Source organism: Microcebus murinus, chromosome 20 (genome assembly GCF_040939455.1).
Source record: "Microcebus murinus isolate Inina chromosome 20, M.murinus_Inina_mat1.0, whole genome shotgun sequence".
Lineage (NCBI taxonomy): Eukaryota > Metazoa > Chordata > Mammalia > Primates > Cheirogaleidae > Microcebus > Microcebus murinus.
In genome coordinates, this window is record NC_134123.1 from 7,979,853 (window position 1) to 7,995,585 (window position 15,733).

A 15,733-nucleotide genomic window follows, 5' to 3' on the forward strand; every position below is an offset into this window, starting at 1 on the left:
TAGAAATGTATATAGCAAAACACCTATTGGAGGAGCTTGTTAAAAATAGAAATACTCAGCTCTTACCCATATAGTCATCAGTCTCAGCCAGCTAAGTGAAATTGGCAAGATATATAGTTTCTTTTCTCTTTTAAAAGTGTTGTTCAAATACTTCCAGATAAACTGCTTAACTCATTTGAGATTTTTTGACTTAATACTGAGCTATGTGCATTAGCATTTTCAAGTTTTTATATTATCTATTTTTTCCCCCACCACAGAGACTGAGAGAAATTAACAGTATGATACGGACAGGAGAAACTCCAACTAAAAAGAGAGGGATTCTTTTGGAAGATGGAAGTGAATCACCTGCAAAAAGAATTTGCCCGGAAAATCATTCTGCCTTATTACGCCGTCTCCAAGATGTAGCTAATGACCGAGGTTCCCACTGAGGTTAGTCTCTTGTGTTGAAACTGTCTTTCTACAAACTGTTTAGCAGCATCACTTAATGCATCTAGATTATGGAGCTCTTTTCCTTAATCCAGCAATTACAGCCTGTTAGTAACATGAAGGGACATTTTTATGAGAAATTGGATTGACTCCTTCCAGTATCCATAGGATATCATCATTCATCCCAACTGCCTTTTTCCCTGCCAATTCAGTGCTTACCATCAAGGCTGCTTAGAATCCAAACGTGGATTTTTATCTCTTTGGCAAAGCTTTTACAAGTACTACAGAGGATAAAGTGTTCTCAAATATGAGTGTCAGAAGTCTCTGCTGACATGCTCCAACAGAGGGACTATATTTCAAATTCATTCCTACCTGTTTTCTGGTCAGCTCCAGTCCTCATGAAAAGCAAAACAAAAATTAGGTATTTTGTCCTAAAACGGAACAAAGGAGAGCATACCCAGATTTGGATGTCCCAGGTCTCCTGTTCTCTTTGTTCACTTCTTCCCTTTCCCCATTAGGTGTGATGCAGTGCTTGATTGTTTGGTTGTGCAATGTCTGAATGAACCTGTATAAGTGGTGGCACTTTAGGGCTGTAAAACGCATGATTTTGTAACCCAGATTTTGTTGTATATTTGTGATAGCACTTTCTACAATGTGAATTTTATTAAGTACAAAACTTCCAGGCTAAACATCCAATATTTTATTTAATGCTTTTGTACTTTTTTTAAACTGTTAAAGTCCCCATAGCCATCTTTGGGGTATGTGTTTTAAATTCTCCAGTTTTTTGTTATATAGGAATCAGCTGGCTAAGTAAAGATTTCAATCAAGTTGAATTGAGGGGATTAATATGAAAAATTATGACTTCTTCCTTTAGGAGGCAGTTATCTAAAAGACATGAGTCTATTAAGGTGATATATATTTTTGGATGTATTCCTGGCAGTTTAAAAAATAGGTTGGAGAATTTAGGTTTTTATTAGTACATAGTACCATTTATACAATTAGAAGATGTTATTTAACAGTCATTGAAATATCTATATACCTTTATTAATCACTATTGCTCCAGCAGTTTTAAAGTTGAATAAATAATCTTATTAGGGAGAAAATTCAATTATAAATTGAATCAGTATAAACAAAGTTACTGGGTAACTTCATATTGCTCTGAAAGAAATATGGAACTTACACTGTTCAATTGGAATAGTGTTCTGCAAAAATATTTATAAAACCTCTCAAAATACTTACTGCTACTGTAATTTTATATGAAGATAAGTGTATTTTTCAATAAAGCATTTATAAAGTAGTCTTTGTTTAGTTATATCGAGAAAAGGGCATTTAATTTCCTGTATAAATGACAAAGAACAATCATTTATTGGTTTATTTTGTCTCTACTAAACACATTAGTCATTCATCATTTAAATATCTGACTTCATTAGAAACCGTTTTAACACTTTTTCTCCCTCCTGACATAAAAATACAGTAAGTAATTTGCTTAAAAAAAAAAAAACTATGAACAAGCGATCTGGTTTCTTCTCACTTGACTAATGTCTTTCTCGGTGATAACAGTTTATAAATCAGTAAGACAGCAGGCTGAAGACTGAGATTCAAACATCTTCCACTTAAAAGTGCTGAGTTATGGAACCTGCTTTCTCCATACCTCTCTTCTCCGCTTCCTAACATATGTATGTACAAGTGAAATCACTGATTTAAAAACTATTAAATAGTGTTGAAGTCTGTCTGCTCTATTAGTTTAAATGACTGCCACTTACCTTTAGCATTATATTCAGAAAAATACTTAAGCCTCAAGGTCCCCAATAATTTGGAGTACTGAACTAGATAACCACCCTAAGACACTTCTGACAGAAGTAATGTATTACTTAGAAAGAGGTTTCCAAAACCTGCTGTTAGAACCTATGCATACATGGAAAACACTGATCATCAGTCACTCTTCACACAGTTTTACTCTTCCGGCAGTCCTTTGCCATTGGTCAACTTGAACTAGGCCAGAGTCCAGCAGGAAAGTGCACGGTGCACCAGATTCACCATCTCTTAAGTTGCTACTGTTTTCTCTTCTTTACTGAAAGGCTGTACTGAGCCAGGCTTTACCCATGACAGGCCAGCAACATGAACACTTTTATTGTGCTGTTCTTCAGGCTTCTTCTAGGCACAATCAAAAACAGACATTAAAAAAAAACAAAAATGACTGATGAGGAGATTTCAGTACTGTACAAACTTGTTTCCCAAAAAGTTATTCTGTGATGAGCATTCTCAATAAAGACATTATAGAAAAGAAACAGTGAGTTAGCCATTTCAAAATGGTTACCTACTTACTTTCTGAGTCAGCATCTTCTCTCTGGCTTCGTCATGTACAGAAGGATTCCATGGAGAAAAGCTTAAGGGAGAGAAAAATATTTAAAAAACTGTTTTGGCTTACTAAATGTATATAACATCTGTTTTTCAATGATTAACAAGGAATGGTACTTTTAAGGCGTAATCTTTAAATCAGTTGTCAACGTGTATGTCTTAGATATTATCTCATTGATTTTCTCACATAATTATCCTACATATGTGGATTATCTCATTTAAGCCTCACTCCTAAAGTATTATTTAAAAATTAAGAAATCAAGGCACAGTATATCTAACAAGTACAAAAGTCAACCAGTCCATCTGTTGAGTCTCAGCTCTTAACAACTATCCTCCTCTGCCTCCCCAAGCAGTACCAATGTTGCCAAAGGACAAAATCACCAATTCTTCAGTAGTCAATAGTCCTCCAGACACTGGTCCCCAAGATCAAATATCACAGTGCTATAATAGCTTACCACTTTCACACCACTCAGTTTCCCTCCTTTTACCAAATCTGAATGTTGATGGGGATATGGCAGTTTAAGAGGGGCTCCAGCTAAAACTGAAAAGTCCTGACACATCAATAAACGAGCACATTACAAAGATCCTTAGGGAAACCAAAGTCACAGCAACTTGCTATTGACACAGCATGCCAGATGTATAGTTTTTTGTTTAAGCAAAGAGCCTAAATGGTATCAGAAACTGAGTTGACACCAAGTTATAAAGGATATAAGCTAACAGCTTATGCACATGTGCACATGCCTTTTTAATTCCCATTCTAAGATCACCTAGAAAATGGAAGGGGAGACAGTTCATGTAGATGATTTACCACTTACCTAATTGCATAGGGGTCTTCTATTTTAGGTTGGTCAAACAAACGAGCAGTGCATGCCTTAACACTGTCAACCACTTTGCTTTTAAAAAGCTGAATGTCTTTTTCATACCTGTGTTAAATGTTTAAATCAAAAAGTTACCAACTTAATCTACTTAGTTGCATCTTCAAATTTATCTTAAATAACAAAGCAAAAGTAACATACAGTACTGCAGCCTCTGGGTTTAGGGGGCTTGCTGTATCAATCTTGTAGAAAACTCTCCTTGCATACATTAATACTTGCCAAATATGATTATGGTTCCGCCTAAAGGGAAATGGTATAATTAGTGGGGCTTCCTCCTGCTGTATTATGTCACTGGAAGAAACAGTTATTTACTTACCTCCACTTTGCAAATGCTCTCTTCACATCCAGTTCACCTGACGTGGGATCAACTAGCGGGTGAAAGACGGGAATATCAAACACCAAGCGCTGTATTTAAAGAGACACAGCCTTTAATGGAAGCAGTGGAGATGAGTCCCATAGAGACAGTAGTCAAAGGAGTTGTCAGACAACAAGGCAATCACGTTTAAAGTCAAAAATCTGCCTTAAGAGGGATGCTTAACTACTTTTACCACTTTCCTGTAAAGCTAAATTTTTCAATGAAGGGGAAAAAGTCATTCTCAATTGCAGCACAGTGATCACTGTTCACATAGCACGTGCTGCAGTGCAGCCTGTGGCCTCACTTGCACACCCTGAGCAGAGAAACAAAGCTAAAGCAGGGATGCCTGAGCTGCAACAGAGCACAGGCATGCCCTTGGAAGAACAGTGGGTAGACAAACATTTGGGGAAAATGAAATCATAAATGTATTAGGAAAAACCCTAAGAAACTTTTAAGCCCCTTAACCTCCCCTCTGCTGACCCACAAACCAAGCCGGACTCTCCAACTTACTGGACAGTCGCCGTCTGGGTAGTTATCAGGGATGTAAACTGTAAACTTAAACACACCATCTTGATAAAGTCCATGCCGTATAAATATCACTCCAAACCACACTACAGGAAAAAATAAAAACAGGTAAGGCCTAAATTTGTGTGAGAGGAACCCAATATGCTAAAAATTAAGAGTGAATCCTTGGCTTACTTAATGCAGAGCGGTAAGAGGGCTGCACATAGACGCCTGGTAATTTCTGCTTCACAACCAAGGTACTAAAACAAAAGCAGAGTAATTGTATGGATATAAATGACACATACAGATCAAATCACCTCACATTCAGTTTGAGACAAGGAATGGTCCCTCAAGGTGCAGCTGACGCTCAAACCACACTAGCCGAGTTACCACAGTCTCTCTTGACACAGCTCTGAGCAGCGGCCTCGACTGCTGCCTACTGACTGGCTTCATGACAGAAGCTCACAGAGATGTGTGAGCCAACAAAAAGCCCTGTATTAAGAAACTAAAACCAAACAGGGATATACAAATAATCAAGTTTTCTTCCAAATCATCATCCTGGAAACCAGCTCGTAGGTAATTCTGTACAATGCAACCTGAGGTAAGCTCTGGACATTCAATTTTAGGTCAATGAGAGTATTTATAAAATTAATTCCTTTTGTGACCAGAGATGATAGGTCTTACACACATATTGAAAAACTGCTTTTCAGCACATTTTTACGTAATTACAAATAAATGAAGATTCCATGAAATTGGTGTCACTCAGTTGCCATCTTAAGTGTGAATCACCAATACTCTGGTTTCTCCTCAGATCATATAAATCTTTCACCATTTTAAGTCTGAATCTCCAGATCCCGCAGCAGAGGGCAGTGTTCAGTGTTCTTGGTGAATGCAGCATCAAAGTGAGGCACTCACACAACCTGCTCTCAGTGACTCCCCAGTGCAGACACCGCAACTCTGTGGGGCTTGTGAGGGAGTATGAAACTGAGTGCTAAAAACAAGAAGCCTAGCCTACTGACACAAAGGTCTCAACTGGTTTTTCTGGGACCTAGTTACCCACCAATAGCCATTCTGCTGTGTCCCTTGCAACTGCAGCTATGAGCCTAAAAAGACAGGCTGTGACCAGACCTTGAAACAAAACGTTTACCTAGGACCTAAAAACACACTAACCTGCCAATCCTGAATTCTATCAAGAACTAGTTTACTGGGCCTCAGTTTATTATTTTTATTATCTATTTGCCATCATACCATGTTTCCCCGAAAATAAGACAGGGTCTTATATTTATTTTTCCTCAAGAAGATACCCTAGGGCTTATTTTCAAGGGATGTGTTATTTTTTTTTAAGTACGGTACAACAATCTACATTTATTCAAATGTAGTTAAGTCTCTTTTTCTGGAACATCATCATAACTCTCCAAACCCTGAATTCCATCATGAATTTCTGGCGACTCTATTTCCTTTAGAACCATTGGCCCCCATCTCTCATGTCAAGCACTAGAGCTCTCACGAGGTGGGGGGGGGTGTTGGGGTTGGGGCAGAGGAGAAGGGCTGCTCTGCGAGGAAAGGGTTGGCTACGCTGTGTAGCCACGCCCATCACTAGGTCTTATTTTCGGGGTAGGGCTTATTATTGTGCAAATGCTTAGAAATCCTGCTAAGGCTTATTTTATGGGTAGGTCTTATTTTCGGGGAAACACGGTACTTAATCATTTTCTATTTTGTCAATTCCATTTTTAAGTCACTGAAATTTAGCATGTCAACAGCAGCATGGCTGCCAGATGTATCTATTATAGTGAGTTTTGTCAGAAAAGGCAATTCTGTGATCTAATACAGCAGATTTGATCACTACAATAGAAGCCTGTCCAACACACTGCCCATCTACAAACACAAGCCCTCCATTATAAAGCTAAAGGGACCATTGCTACCAAATCACACCCAGCCAATTACACTGAGGCCTCTGACCCTCTGACCATTACATCATTAGTATGCTGAGGGAGGGGTCAAGGATGCTTTTTAAAATAACTTCATATACAAAGGAATTTTAAAATGATAGAAATTTGGAGAATTCTCCAAACTTTCTGTCCTTTTAATAAATTATCATATCAGATGCCATCTGACTGTGCTATTTGAGCCCAGCTCCTACGTGTGTGCCAGAGGCTGTGTCATCACAACCATCTCTGCTCAAGTGCTCAGTTCCTTGCACTCTATAGATAGCTGCAACCTCAGTTTAACTGCAGACTTCTGTGATTAGGCAGGTTCTTACATGGAACCCAAATCTTTGTAACTTCCCTATAATTGCCAAGTCCTGCCTTTGGGGTCATACATAATAAGTCAACTCCCTTCTAATGACAGCCCTTCAAATATATGAAGACAGCTTTAATAAGTACGTAAGATTTCTCTTCTCCAAGATGGCATTCCATTTCCTTCAATTATTGATCTCCTGATCTCTCCCTACTAGGATTCTCTTCCTATAGGGTGATAACCAAAATCGAGCATAATCATCCAGATGTGTTTATAGTTGGGCAGTGAGTTGTTTGACCCCAGAAAGGATAGACTGCCACCCTCCCACTGGCATATCCTCTAAAACCTGTTTAGGAGGCAGATGCCTCACTTCATATAAAGGAAGACCAAATTTTAAGTTAGTAAGTTCCTGGTCTACTGCAGGTTCTTAACAAATCTCAGTTTCTTCATCTTCTTACACTCCAAAACAGACATGGAAATTGAAGCACACATCTGCCTTTAAACCTTATTTAACCCAAGCTCCAAATAAGAATCATATATAAGAGAGGATATTTATATAACATCACCTACATCTTGGTTAAGAAAGTTTTGGGTTTTTTTTTTGAGACAGAGTCTTGCTCTTTTGCTCAGGCTACACTGCAGTGGCGTCATCATAGATAGCTCACTGTAACCCCAAACTCCTGGGCCCAAGCAATCCTGCCTCAGCCTCCTGAGTAGCTGGGACTACAGGTGCATTCCACAATGCCCGGTTAACTTTTCTGTAGAGATGGGGTCACACTCTTGCTCAGGCTGGTCTCGAACTCTAGGCCTCAAGCAGTCTTCCAACCTCGGCCTCCCAAAGTGCTAGGATTACAGGTGTGAGCAACCACGCCTGGCCAGGAAAGATTTTATCACCAGCAGTAGCCTCCATAGTTCTATATTTGTTCAGGCTGATATTGGAGGGGGATGGGTTTGACCTTTAAGATTAATGACTGAATCCATCAGAATACATTTGATTCTTCACTTCAAGGATCATTCATAATTTAACCAAATAGTTCAAGAACTTACAATTCTGCAAGAAGAGAGTATTCCAGGTAGAAGGGTCCGTAGGAAGCATGCGTGCCATTTGTTGACTGTGCTGCTGGGGCAGGAGACGTAGGCTTAGTTATGGGCAAAGCATTTTTGGGAATAGAAGGCAGCTGTTTCTTTGGCGCAGTTCGTGGAGGACTGGTTTTCACGTCCCCTGTCAATGTCTTCTCTTCACCATCAGATCGCTATTCAAGATGGAGTTGTGAGAATATTTGTTATGATGATTCTTAAATCACAAGAGTATAGTATTAGCTCCATGATGTAAAAGCTGGAGTTACTTTTTTACAAGGACATTCCAACACTGAGTTCAAGATGACCTGAAAGTCCTTTGAGCAGGCTGGTCATATAAAGAGCAGACAAAGCTGAAGCAAGACTAAAGCATTAGGGAAACCCTTTAATTAGGTATACCCTATAAGGACAATACCGTCAATATTCATAGGATTAATTGAAACAGAGAAAGCAATGGTTTCTCCTAGTGGCTCCCAAAAGAGGACAAGGGGTTACTACGCGATTATACATATACATTATATATAAGACTAGAAAAATTCCCTTGCACTTAGATGCTATAGAAGGGTCAGGTGCTAAGAAGATAAAGAAAAAACATATATATAGATGACAAATTAGTCACGACCTGATGTTAGTACTTGGGTTAGAAACAGAATGAAGCTGTTTTCTCACGTATGATTTTGATCCTGTCCCTGATGGATATGTTTCCACATTTGAAATATCACTAGCATAAACTGCCATCCTTAGTCAAAGACAAAGGTTGACGTGAGTCAGACTAAACTACCACCTTGTGGGTACTTCCTTGCCTTAAGTACAACCAAAGGCTGTTTAATTAGCTATATTTAAAAAATGTATATCATGTGCATAGAAAAAAGTAAGTGATGTTCTCTTAGATGTGGGATTATGGGTTATTTTTGTTTTATTATTGTTTATTTTAAGCTTTCCTAAAATGAAAATATATTTTTTTTTTTTTGAGACAGAGTCTCGCTTTCTTGCCTAGGCTAGAGTGAGTGCCATGGCGTCAGCCTAGCTCACAGCAACCTCAAACTCCTGGGCTCAAGTGATCCTCCTGCCTCAGCCTCCCAAGTAGCTGGGACTACAGGCACGAGCCACCATGCCCGGCTAATTTTTTTTTATATATATATATATATATATATTAGTTGGCCAATTAATTTCTTTCTATTTTTATAGTAGAGACGGGGTCTTGCTCAGGTTGGTTTTGAACTCCTGACCTTGAGCAATCCGCCCGCCTTGGCCTCCCAGAGTGCTAGGATTACAAGCGTGAGCCACCACGCCCGGCCTGTTGAAGATATATTTTTTAAATAACATTTTATTTAGAAACATTAAATTAGTGCCCAAGTCTGACTTGATCATATTAGATTGGCATTTCCCAAAGCTGTTCTAACCATTGAATCTTGACGTTTAATAGAAAAACTATATTATATATAAAACTATTATATATAATATAGTTTATATATAGTATAGTTTTATATATAATATAGTTTATATATAGTAAACTATACTATAATACTATGTCACAAATTTCATCATGTATAAATGTAAAGAACTGTGATTACCAGAATAATTTCTAGTTGAGATGCAATCATAGTCTCAGAAACTGACTTTAACCAACAAAATATTTCTCTCAAGTAAAACCTCAACTAGAAATACAGATAATTTTGATAAGATTACAGGTATAGGTATGGATTATTTTGGCCTGTATTCTGATCCTCTTTTCTGAGAAGCAAATAAATGGGTTTCCTTACTAAGTTTATTGACTGTACCTACTTTGCGTACAGAGGTTGTAGACATGCTCCAGAAAGGGTTCATAACTTGTACTCCAAACAAAGAAATTCAGCGGTCTGTGTCATCAAACTCTTCTGTCCTCACCATTCACTTTACCTTCAAACAAGATGAGAAAACACAGAAATATACCAACGCCAACCGTTTAATAAGACTTCTGAAGTTGTTAATAACTAAATCTGATACCCTAGAGAGGTACAATATTATATAACATATAGTTATAAAAACCTAGGAAAATGTCTTCAGGCATCTTCAGAAATAGTTTCCTTCTATACTCCCTTCTAACTGCAGTTTCTTTCACACCTTTAGCAAGTCTACAAGAATCTGTGCACCAGGTCCCTCGCCAGGATTCAGAATAATCAATCATGCAGATCAGCTTTGGTGCCAGCAATTCAGAAGACACAGACAACAGTTGCCACTAGCGTATCTAGGCATTTAACTAATGGGAAAGCCAGATTCAGAATGCCCTGTACCCACATACACAGACGTTGTATCACTGCTCCCAGGGTCATGGGAACAAATGATAAAGATCCACCGTGGCTGATTCAAGAGTTGTCTCCATTCATTTAGGAACAAAATGATTCCTCCAGCAAAGCTATTAACCAAAGAAATAAGAGTAAACAGAGAAGGTAGAGCATATGTACATCAGTAAGAAAAGGGATGGGGGGTTATGTGAGTCCTGTCAGTACCATCCCAAGAAACTGCCTTTTTCAACTAAGATTACAGAAATTAGGCATTAAGGGAACTGCCAAGCAATAGAAATGCCACAGAGTAGCGCAAAAGAGACATTTCACAAACACACATCTTTCACCCCGAGCTCCAAGTAGTGGATTAAGAAAGCATGTCTTAAAGGTCACAAAGTCAGTGGGTCATTTACTAAAAATATGAAGAAGCAAAAGAAAACCAGCCCAGCTGGGCTGTAAGAACAGCAATGTGTCTGCTCTGTTCCCCAGGCTCTGTTACCTTTAAAGCAGAGCTCCTTCTGCTGACTTGAACCAATCAAAAGGTTGAAGGTGAAAAAGGTCAAAACTTAGTAACATTTTCCTTAATTCTTAAGAAGCAAATCTTTAGCAGACCATGTTCTAGATGGCCCTAATCAGCAATAATTTGTTTTCTCTCAGGAGCCTATCACACTCATGAGTGCGTACTAGGACTTCCATCCCTATTATTGCTGTTTTGCTTTCTGAGAGATAATGCCACCCAGTAATTAAATCACAGGAATGAGGATCCTGGTTCTTCCACTAACACTGTTGACTTACAACCAATAAGTAGCAACAGCTCTGTGCAAATCTGCCTTTAAAGGTGACTATGACACATTGAAAATAGGACATCAATAACTGGGGGGGGGGGGGGGGCGCGCACATTCCTGTTTGGCCCAAATGAAAACTTTGATTTTCGGATCTAGCAGCAATATGCAGCACCCCACTGTCCTCTATGGCAGACCTGATATAACAGGGTACCCCAACCCCTTGGGACACAGTGGTGCTCACCACCACAGAAATTTACTGGGGTGGAGCAAACCTGTAACCTCCTTTCAAGTCTATAATACCTTATGATCCTACGTCTTCGCCTTTAGGAATCCACAAAAACTTGCCCCCAGTTCTTCCTGCATTTAAGCAGGATGTATCATCTGTTGTTGCCTCACTTTGCGATTGATCTTTTAATCCAATGTTCCTAGCAGTAACATAACCACGAGAAACCATAGCACACTTTTCAAGCATTAACTACACTATTTATTACATCCAGTCTATGGCAGGCACAGCATGACATGTTCCAATAAGAATGACACACATGGAAGGAAGGCATAGGCTACATCCTTGTAACTGGGAAACAATTTTAGAATTTCTGCCGGTTTGGCCCCAAGAACAAAACATGATGGCATTCCTCTATATAACATGCAGCTGAGAAGTCTGATCTTTGGCCTGTGCAAAGGATCCATACATGGCAGAGCTAAAACTAGACGTGGATGCTGCTGTCCCTCTGTGCCACGGTGCCTCTACTTAACACATCACCCCGAACACAGGCTTAAGAAATTCCACGTTAAGAAGAGACAGGGCAGGGCCTGGAGAAAAGATGAAAACAGTCTCCGGCCAGCTAGCTGGGGACAGCCAGGACCAGCAGCCGGCCTCGGACTGGCACCCCCGCCCGGGGCGGAAACCCGTCTCCGAACACGCAAGTAATCTGGACAAACCTGTCTCGAGGTGATGCAAGGAGGGGGCCATGTCTTGGCCTCGGAGGTAGCTCAAGACTGGTCCGGCCCCACGAGCCCCTTGAGTGGGGGGCTGAGAGCCTCGGGCTCGGCGACGCCCCCCTCAGCCTGTGCGGGAAGCGGGGGACCAGAGCCGGGGAGGGCGGGCCCCAGACCGGGGAGCCAGCCGGGCCCGCCTCCCTGCCTCAGGCCGGCCCGGCCCAGCAAGCACCGCAGCCTCCACAGCGGCTCCGAGGCGGCCGGCGCAGCAGGTGCCTGCAAACGCGCACAGGTGCCCGGCCCAGCCTGGCCATGTCCCAGCGCGGCCGCCGTCGCACAGAGTCGAGAGCGCCTGGCAGGGCAGACAAATGCTGAGCACGAAGAGGCTGGCGGCCCGGATTTATGGACTCCTCAGACCTCGAGTACCTACCAGCCTGCCGGGCAGTGCGCCTCAGCCCGGTGCCTTCAACAGGGAGCCCCCGGCTGCCGAGCGCCGCCGCAGCCGGACAGCATCTCCTGCCGCTGCGCCAGCCCGGCCCCTGACCGCTCCCCGCCCCGCCCTGCCCTGCCCTGCCCTCGGCGTCAGGCTCCGCCCCCTGCCCCACGCCCCTGATCCCGGACGCTTCCGCTCAGCCTCCCGGCGCCAACTGGCTCCTACACCTGCCTGTCAAGGACGTTCTTCCGGGGACGATGGGACAGCCACACTCCGTTCTGCCAATCAAATCATCTCCTTTCGGGTGGGGCCGCACTTGACCCTCCCCTTACGTAACATCGCTTGGGACGAACTGTCAGTCACAGAAGCATGGGCCTGGAGGGAGGGATGGGCGGAAACAAACAAGCGCCGGGGCATAATTGGCCACGGCATCCGTCAGTCACCATAGAGACCCGCCCAGAGGCTTACGCGGGCAGGCCGCCGCGGCCGCGGGTCAGGGAGGCGGGCACTGTGGGTCTTCTCGGGCCAGTTCTCTGGGCCGGTGTCCCGAGCGGAGGCTCGCGTGGGGGATGGGGCCGGTCGGCTGCATGGCCGGCCCGAGGCCGCCACGTCGGGCCCACTCGGGTCCCGCGACCGGCGCGGGAGGGGCTGCAGCAGCTGTCGGGTGGGAAGAGCGCTTTGCGGCACCGAGAAACGCCCGTTGTTTTCTGCCTCGAAGAGTGGAGGAGCTAAAGGCCAGGGCCGGAGGGAGCTAAACTCCAAGTCACGCCTTGGCGCTAGCGCAGCCAGAGCAGCTTTTTAAAAATGCACGTCGGCCCCAACCCGTGGGATCCGAGGGGGGACCGGGAATCTACGTTTGTCACGAGTTCCCCCGGTGATTCTGGTGCACCCTGAAGTTTGAGAGCCTCCCATGGCAGCGTAGCTCCTGTTTTTTTTGTTTTAATCCACAAGCCCTCCCTTTGACCTCGCATCTCCTTTTCCCTTGGAGGTTTGTCTCCAGCCTAATTCCGAGGACGCTACCATTGGCTTTCCAAAGCCTTTTCTTACAATGGTGCCTCCCCGTGGGATGTCCTTCCAGTCTTGCCAGCCCAATTCTAAACACCCGTGATAACCCTTCCCCACCAAGTTGCTACCCTTCTCTAGACACCAGTGGCCCTGACTCGTGTCTGTGACACTACATAACTTAATATCTTCCACTGGCAAGAGAAATAGTCTGACCAGGTTGTTTGGTTGCTTCTGAGATTCTGGTAAATGACTTACTTATTATAATAAACAGGAAGAAAAATTCTCCCGATGTTAATCCCAAGAGTTGGTTCTGAAACCCCACTTCCTCCCCCAGCTGAAAACATTCCTAAGCCACTTCCTTTTGTCCCTTTAGGATATACTTAGTAATGTTATACTGCCCTTAATGTGAGTCTTAATACAAAAAGGAAGGCAAACCACAGGCGGTCTCCCTCCGCACCTCCCTGGCCCAGTTTCCCCCAGTCTTCTTTCAAGCTCATCATCCTCTCCCAAGCTTTTTTCTGATGGCATCCTCTCCCCTAGCTTCAGTTGTCACCACGGACTCACATATGTAATTCTGCAGCTCAGGTCTCTGCACTGAGGTTCAGATGTGCAGATCCAACTGCCCACCTGGCACTGAATGCCCTAGAGCCATACCAATGCCAGTGCTTATAGCTGCAGACGCTGGAGAACCCAGCGCAAACTGACTCACATAGCAAAAGAATCTCTTTGACATGGTACAGCATGCTTTCCTCACTGCCTCTGGAATTTGCACTTTCAAGATGGTAGCAGGATGGCCACTGCCATCTAGGCACATTCAGTGTCTTAACAAAGCAAGAAGTATCCCTTTCTTCCAGTGATCTCTTTCGAAGTGCAAGAATACCTTTCCCAAAAGCTCCCAAGAAGAAATGCACACACATTTTATGAGTCACTGAGTCTCTGCCCACAACAAAACCAGTCAAAGGGCCGGATATGCCTGCTTGCACCTGTAATCATAACACTTTTGGAGGCCAAGGCAGAAGGATGACTGAGACAGAGTTTGAGACCAGCCTGAGCAACATAGCCCAAAACCCCATCTCTACAAAAAATACAAAAATCAGCCTGGTGTGGTGGCACGTGCTTGTACTCCCAGCTACTTGAGAGGCTAAGGCAGGAGGATTGCTTGAGTCCAGGAATTTGAGGTTCAGCGAGTTATGATGATGCCATTGCACTCCAGCCTAAGCAATATAGCAAGACCGAATCCTCCCCTACAAAAAACCCAAACGACAACATAAAAGCCAATCAAAGTAAAGTGAAACTAGTCTGCCATAATTGACTTGGGCTAACTGAAATTGTCCTTGAATGCCTAGACTTTAGACAGTAGAGAGACATGATCAGATTTGCATTTGGAAAACATCACTATGTGGAGAACAGATTGAAGGAACACAAGAGTCAGACAGCAGTTGGGAAACTCTGGCAGTAGTTCAGGCAAGAGATGATTGAATGAATTTGATGGTGGAGATGGAGAATTGAATGAGTTCCAGAGATTTAAGAGGTGGTATGGGCTAGGTGAGGTGGCTCATGCCTATAATCCTAGCACTTTGGGAGGCGGAGGTAGGAGGATTGCTTGAGCTCAGGAGTTTGAGACCAGCCTGAAGAACAGACTTCGTCCCTACTAAAAGTAGAAAAAAAAATTAGCTGGGCATCATAGCTGGCACTTATAGTCCCAGCTACTTGGGAGGCTGAGCCAGGAGGATCACTTGAGCCCAGGAGTTTGAGGTCGCAGTGCTATGATGACACCACTGCACTCTACCGGGATGACAGAGTGAAACTCTGTCTCGAAAAAACAAAACAACAAAAAAAGAGGTAGTACAGACAGAACTGGCTGGCAGCTAGATGAGGGCATTCACTGCAGTGAGGAACAGTGGACCATTCATAAGCAGGTTGGGGTGAGAGGGTGGGAAATGGGGAAAATATGAGTTCTTTTTGGGGTAGGTATGTTTGGGGTGTTTCTGTAAGCACTGTTGCTCATGGACCTGATACCCATTTCCCCCTTTTTCTTTGCTGACAGACCCTCAATTCTGTTGAGTTCAGTCCCTTCAGTGGTTCCCCATTGGGCAAAGAGCAAACTCCTTAGCCCCAGTTGGCCCCAGGTTCCAGCCACTCTGGCCTTCTTCCAATTCCTGGGGGGTGATGCTCGCCCATCCTGCCCTAGCACAAGAGGGGCCCTTTGTCTTGGACATCTCCTTTGTGTGGCTCAGCCCCCCTCCTTTCCCCCACACAGAACTCAGCTCCAGCACCACCTCCTTAGGGCAATTTCCTGTGTGCTTGGGAGATGACTTAATTAGCGTCTGTCTCCCACGCTGTCCTTCATGAGGCGGGAACTGTGTCTGGTTTGTTCCCCACTGTCTCTCCAGCCCCCCTCCTGGATATACTAGGTATGCAATGAGTATTTGGCAAATGAAGGGCAGAAGCAAGGAAAGGACACTTGAAAAAAC

The 15,733-nt window shown here is 43.2% G+C and overlaps 2 protein-coding genes across 9 annotated transcripts in view; one reads left to right on the top strand and one right to left on the bottom strand.

Moving 5' to 3' along the window:
- RBL2 (RB transcriptional corepressor like 2) overlaps nt 1–10,177 on the top strand; it is a 71,855-nt gene extending 61,678 nt beyond the window's left edge. For 3 of the 4 annotated variants that reach the window (XM_012772618.3, XM_075995642.1, XM_075995643.1), the window contains one exon: nt 258–1,723. In XM_012772618.3, coding sequence (XP_012628072.2) covers nt 258–428 — 171 coding nt within the window. In that variant the 3' untranslated portion in view covers nt 429–1,723. Of the gene's footprint in view, nt 1–257; nt 1,724–9,942 lie in introns of those variants that run through there. The other variant, XM_012772617.3, reaches the window with a different exon arrangement.
- On the bottom strand, nt 1,219–12,588 carry AKTIP (AKT interacting protein). 5 transcript variants are annotated; one of them, XM_012772625.3, is made up of 10 exons: nt 12,486–12,588; nt 9,619–9,732; nt 7,804–8,009; nt 4,714–4,778; nt 4,525–4,625; nt 3,976–4,064; nt 3,801–3,899; nt 3,600–3,707; nt 2,752–2,812; nt 1,219–2,580 (listed from the first exon to the last, which is right to left on the bottom strand). In XM_012772625.3, the coding sequence occupies exons 2-10, from the start codon at nt 9,658–9,660 to the stop codon at nt 2,470–2,472; spliced, it is 882 nt and encodes a 293-aa protein (XP_012628079.1). In that variant the 5' UTR covers nt 9,661–9,732; nt 12,486–12,588; the 3' UTR covers nt 1,219–2,469. The 5 variants fall into 5 exon arrangements, with proteins under 5 accessions (XP_012628079.1, XP_020138460.1, XP_012628078.1 ...); XM_020282871.2 differs by lacking the exon at nt 12,486–12,588 and adding an exon at nt 12,252–12,398 and having other exon boundaries at nt 1,219–2,577; XM_012772624.3 differs by lacking the exon at nt 12,486–12,588 and adding an exon at nt 12,252–12,398.
- Between the last annotated feature and the right edge of the window lie 3,145 nt (nt 12,589–15,733).

Coding starts and splice junctions, on each gene's coding strand:
- AKTIP (XM_012772625.3), bottom strand. CDS start 9,660: ATGAACCCTTTCTGGAGCATGTCTACAACCTCTGTACGCAAA. Junction 4,626..4,713: donor CTCTTACCGCTCTGCATTAA/GTAAGCCAAGGA, acceptor TTTTTCCTGTAG/TGTGGTTTGGAGTGATATTT. Junction 2,581..2,751: donor AGAAGATGCTGACTCAGAAA/GTAAGTAGGTAA, acceptor GATTGTGCCTAG/AAGAAGCCTGAAGAACAGCA.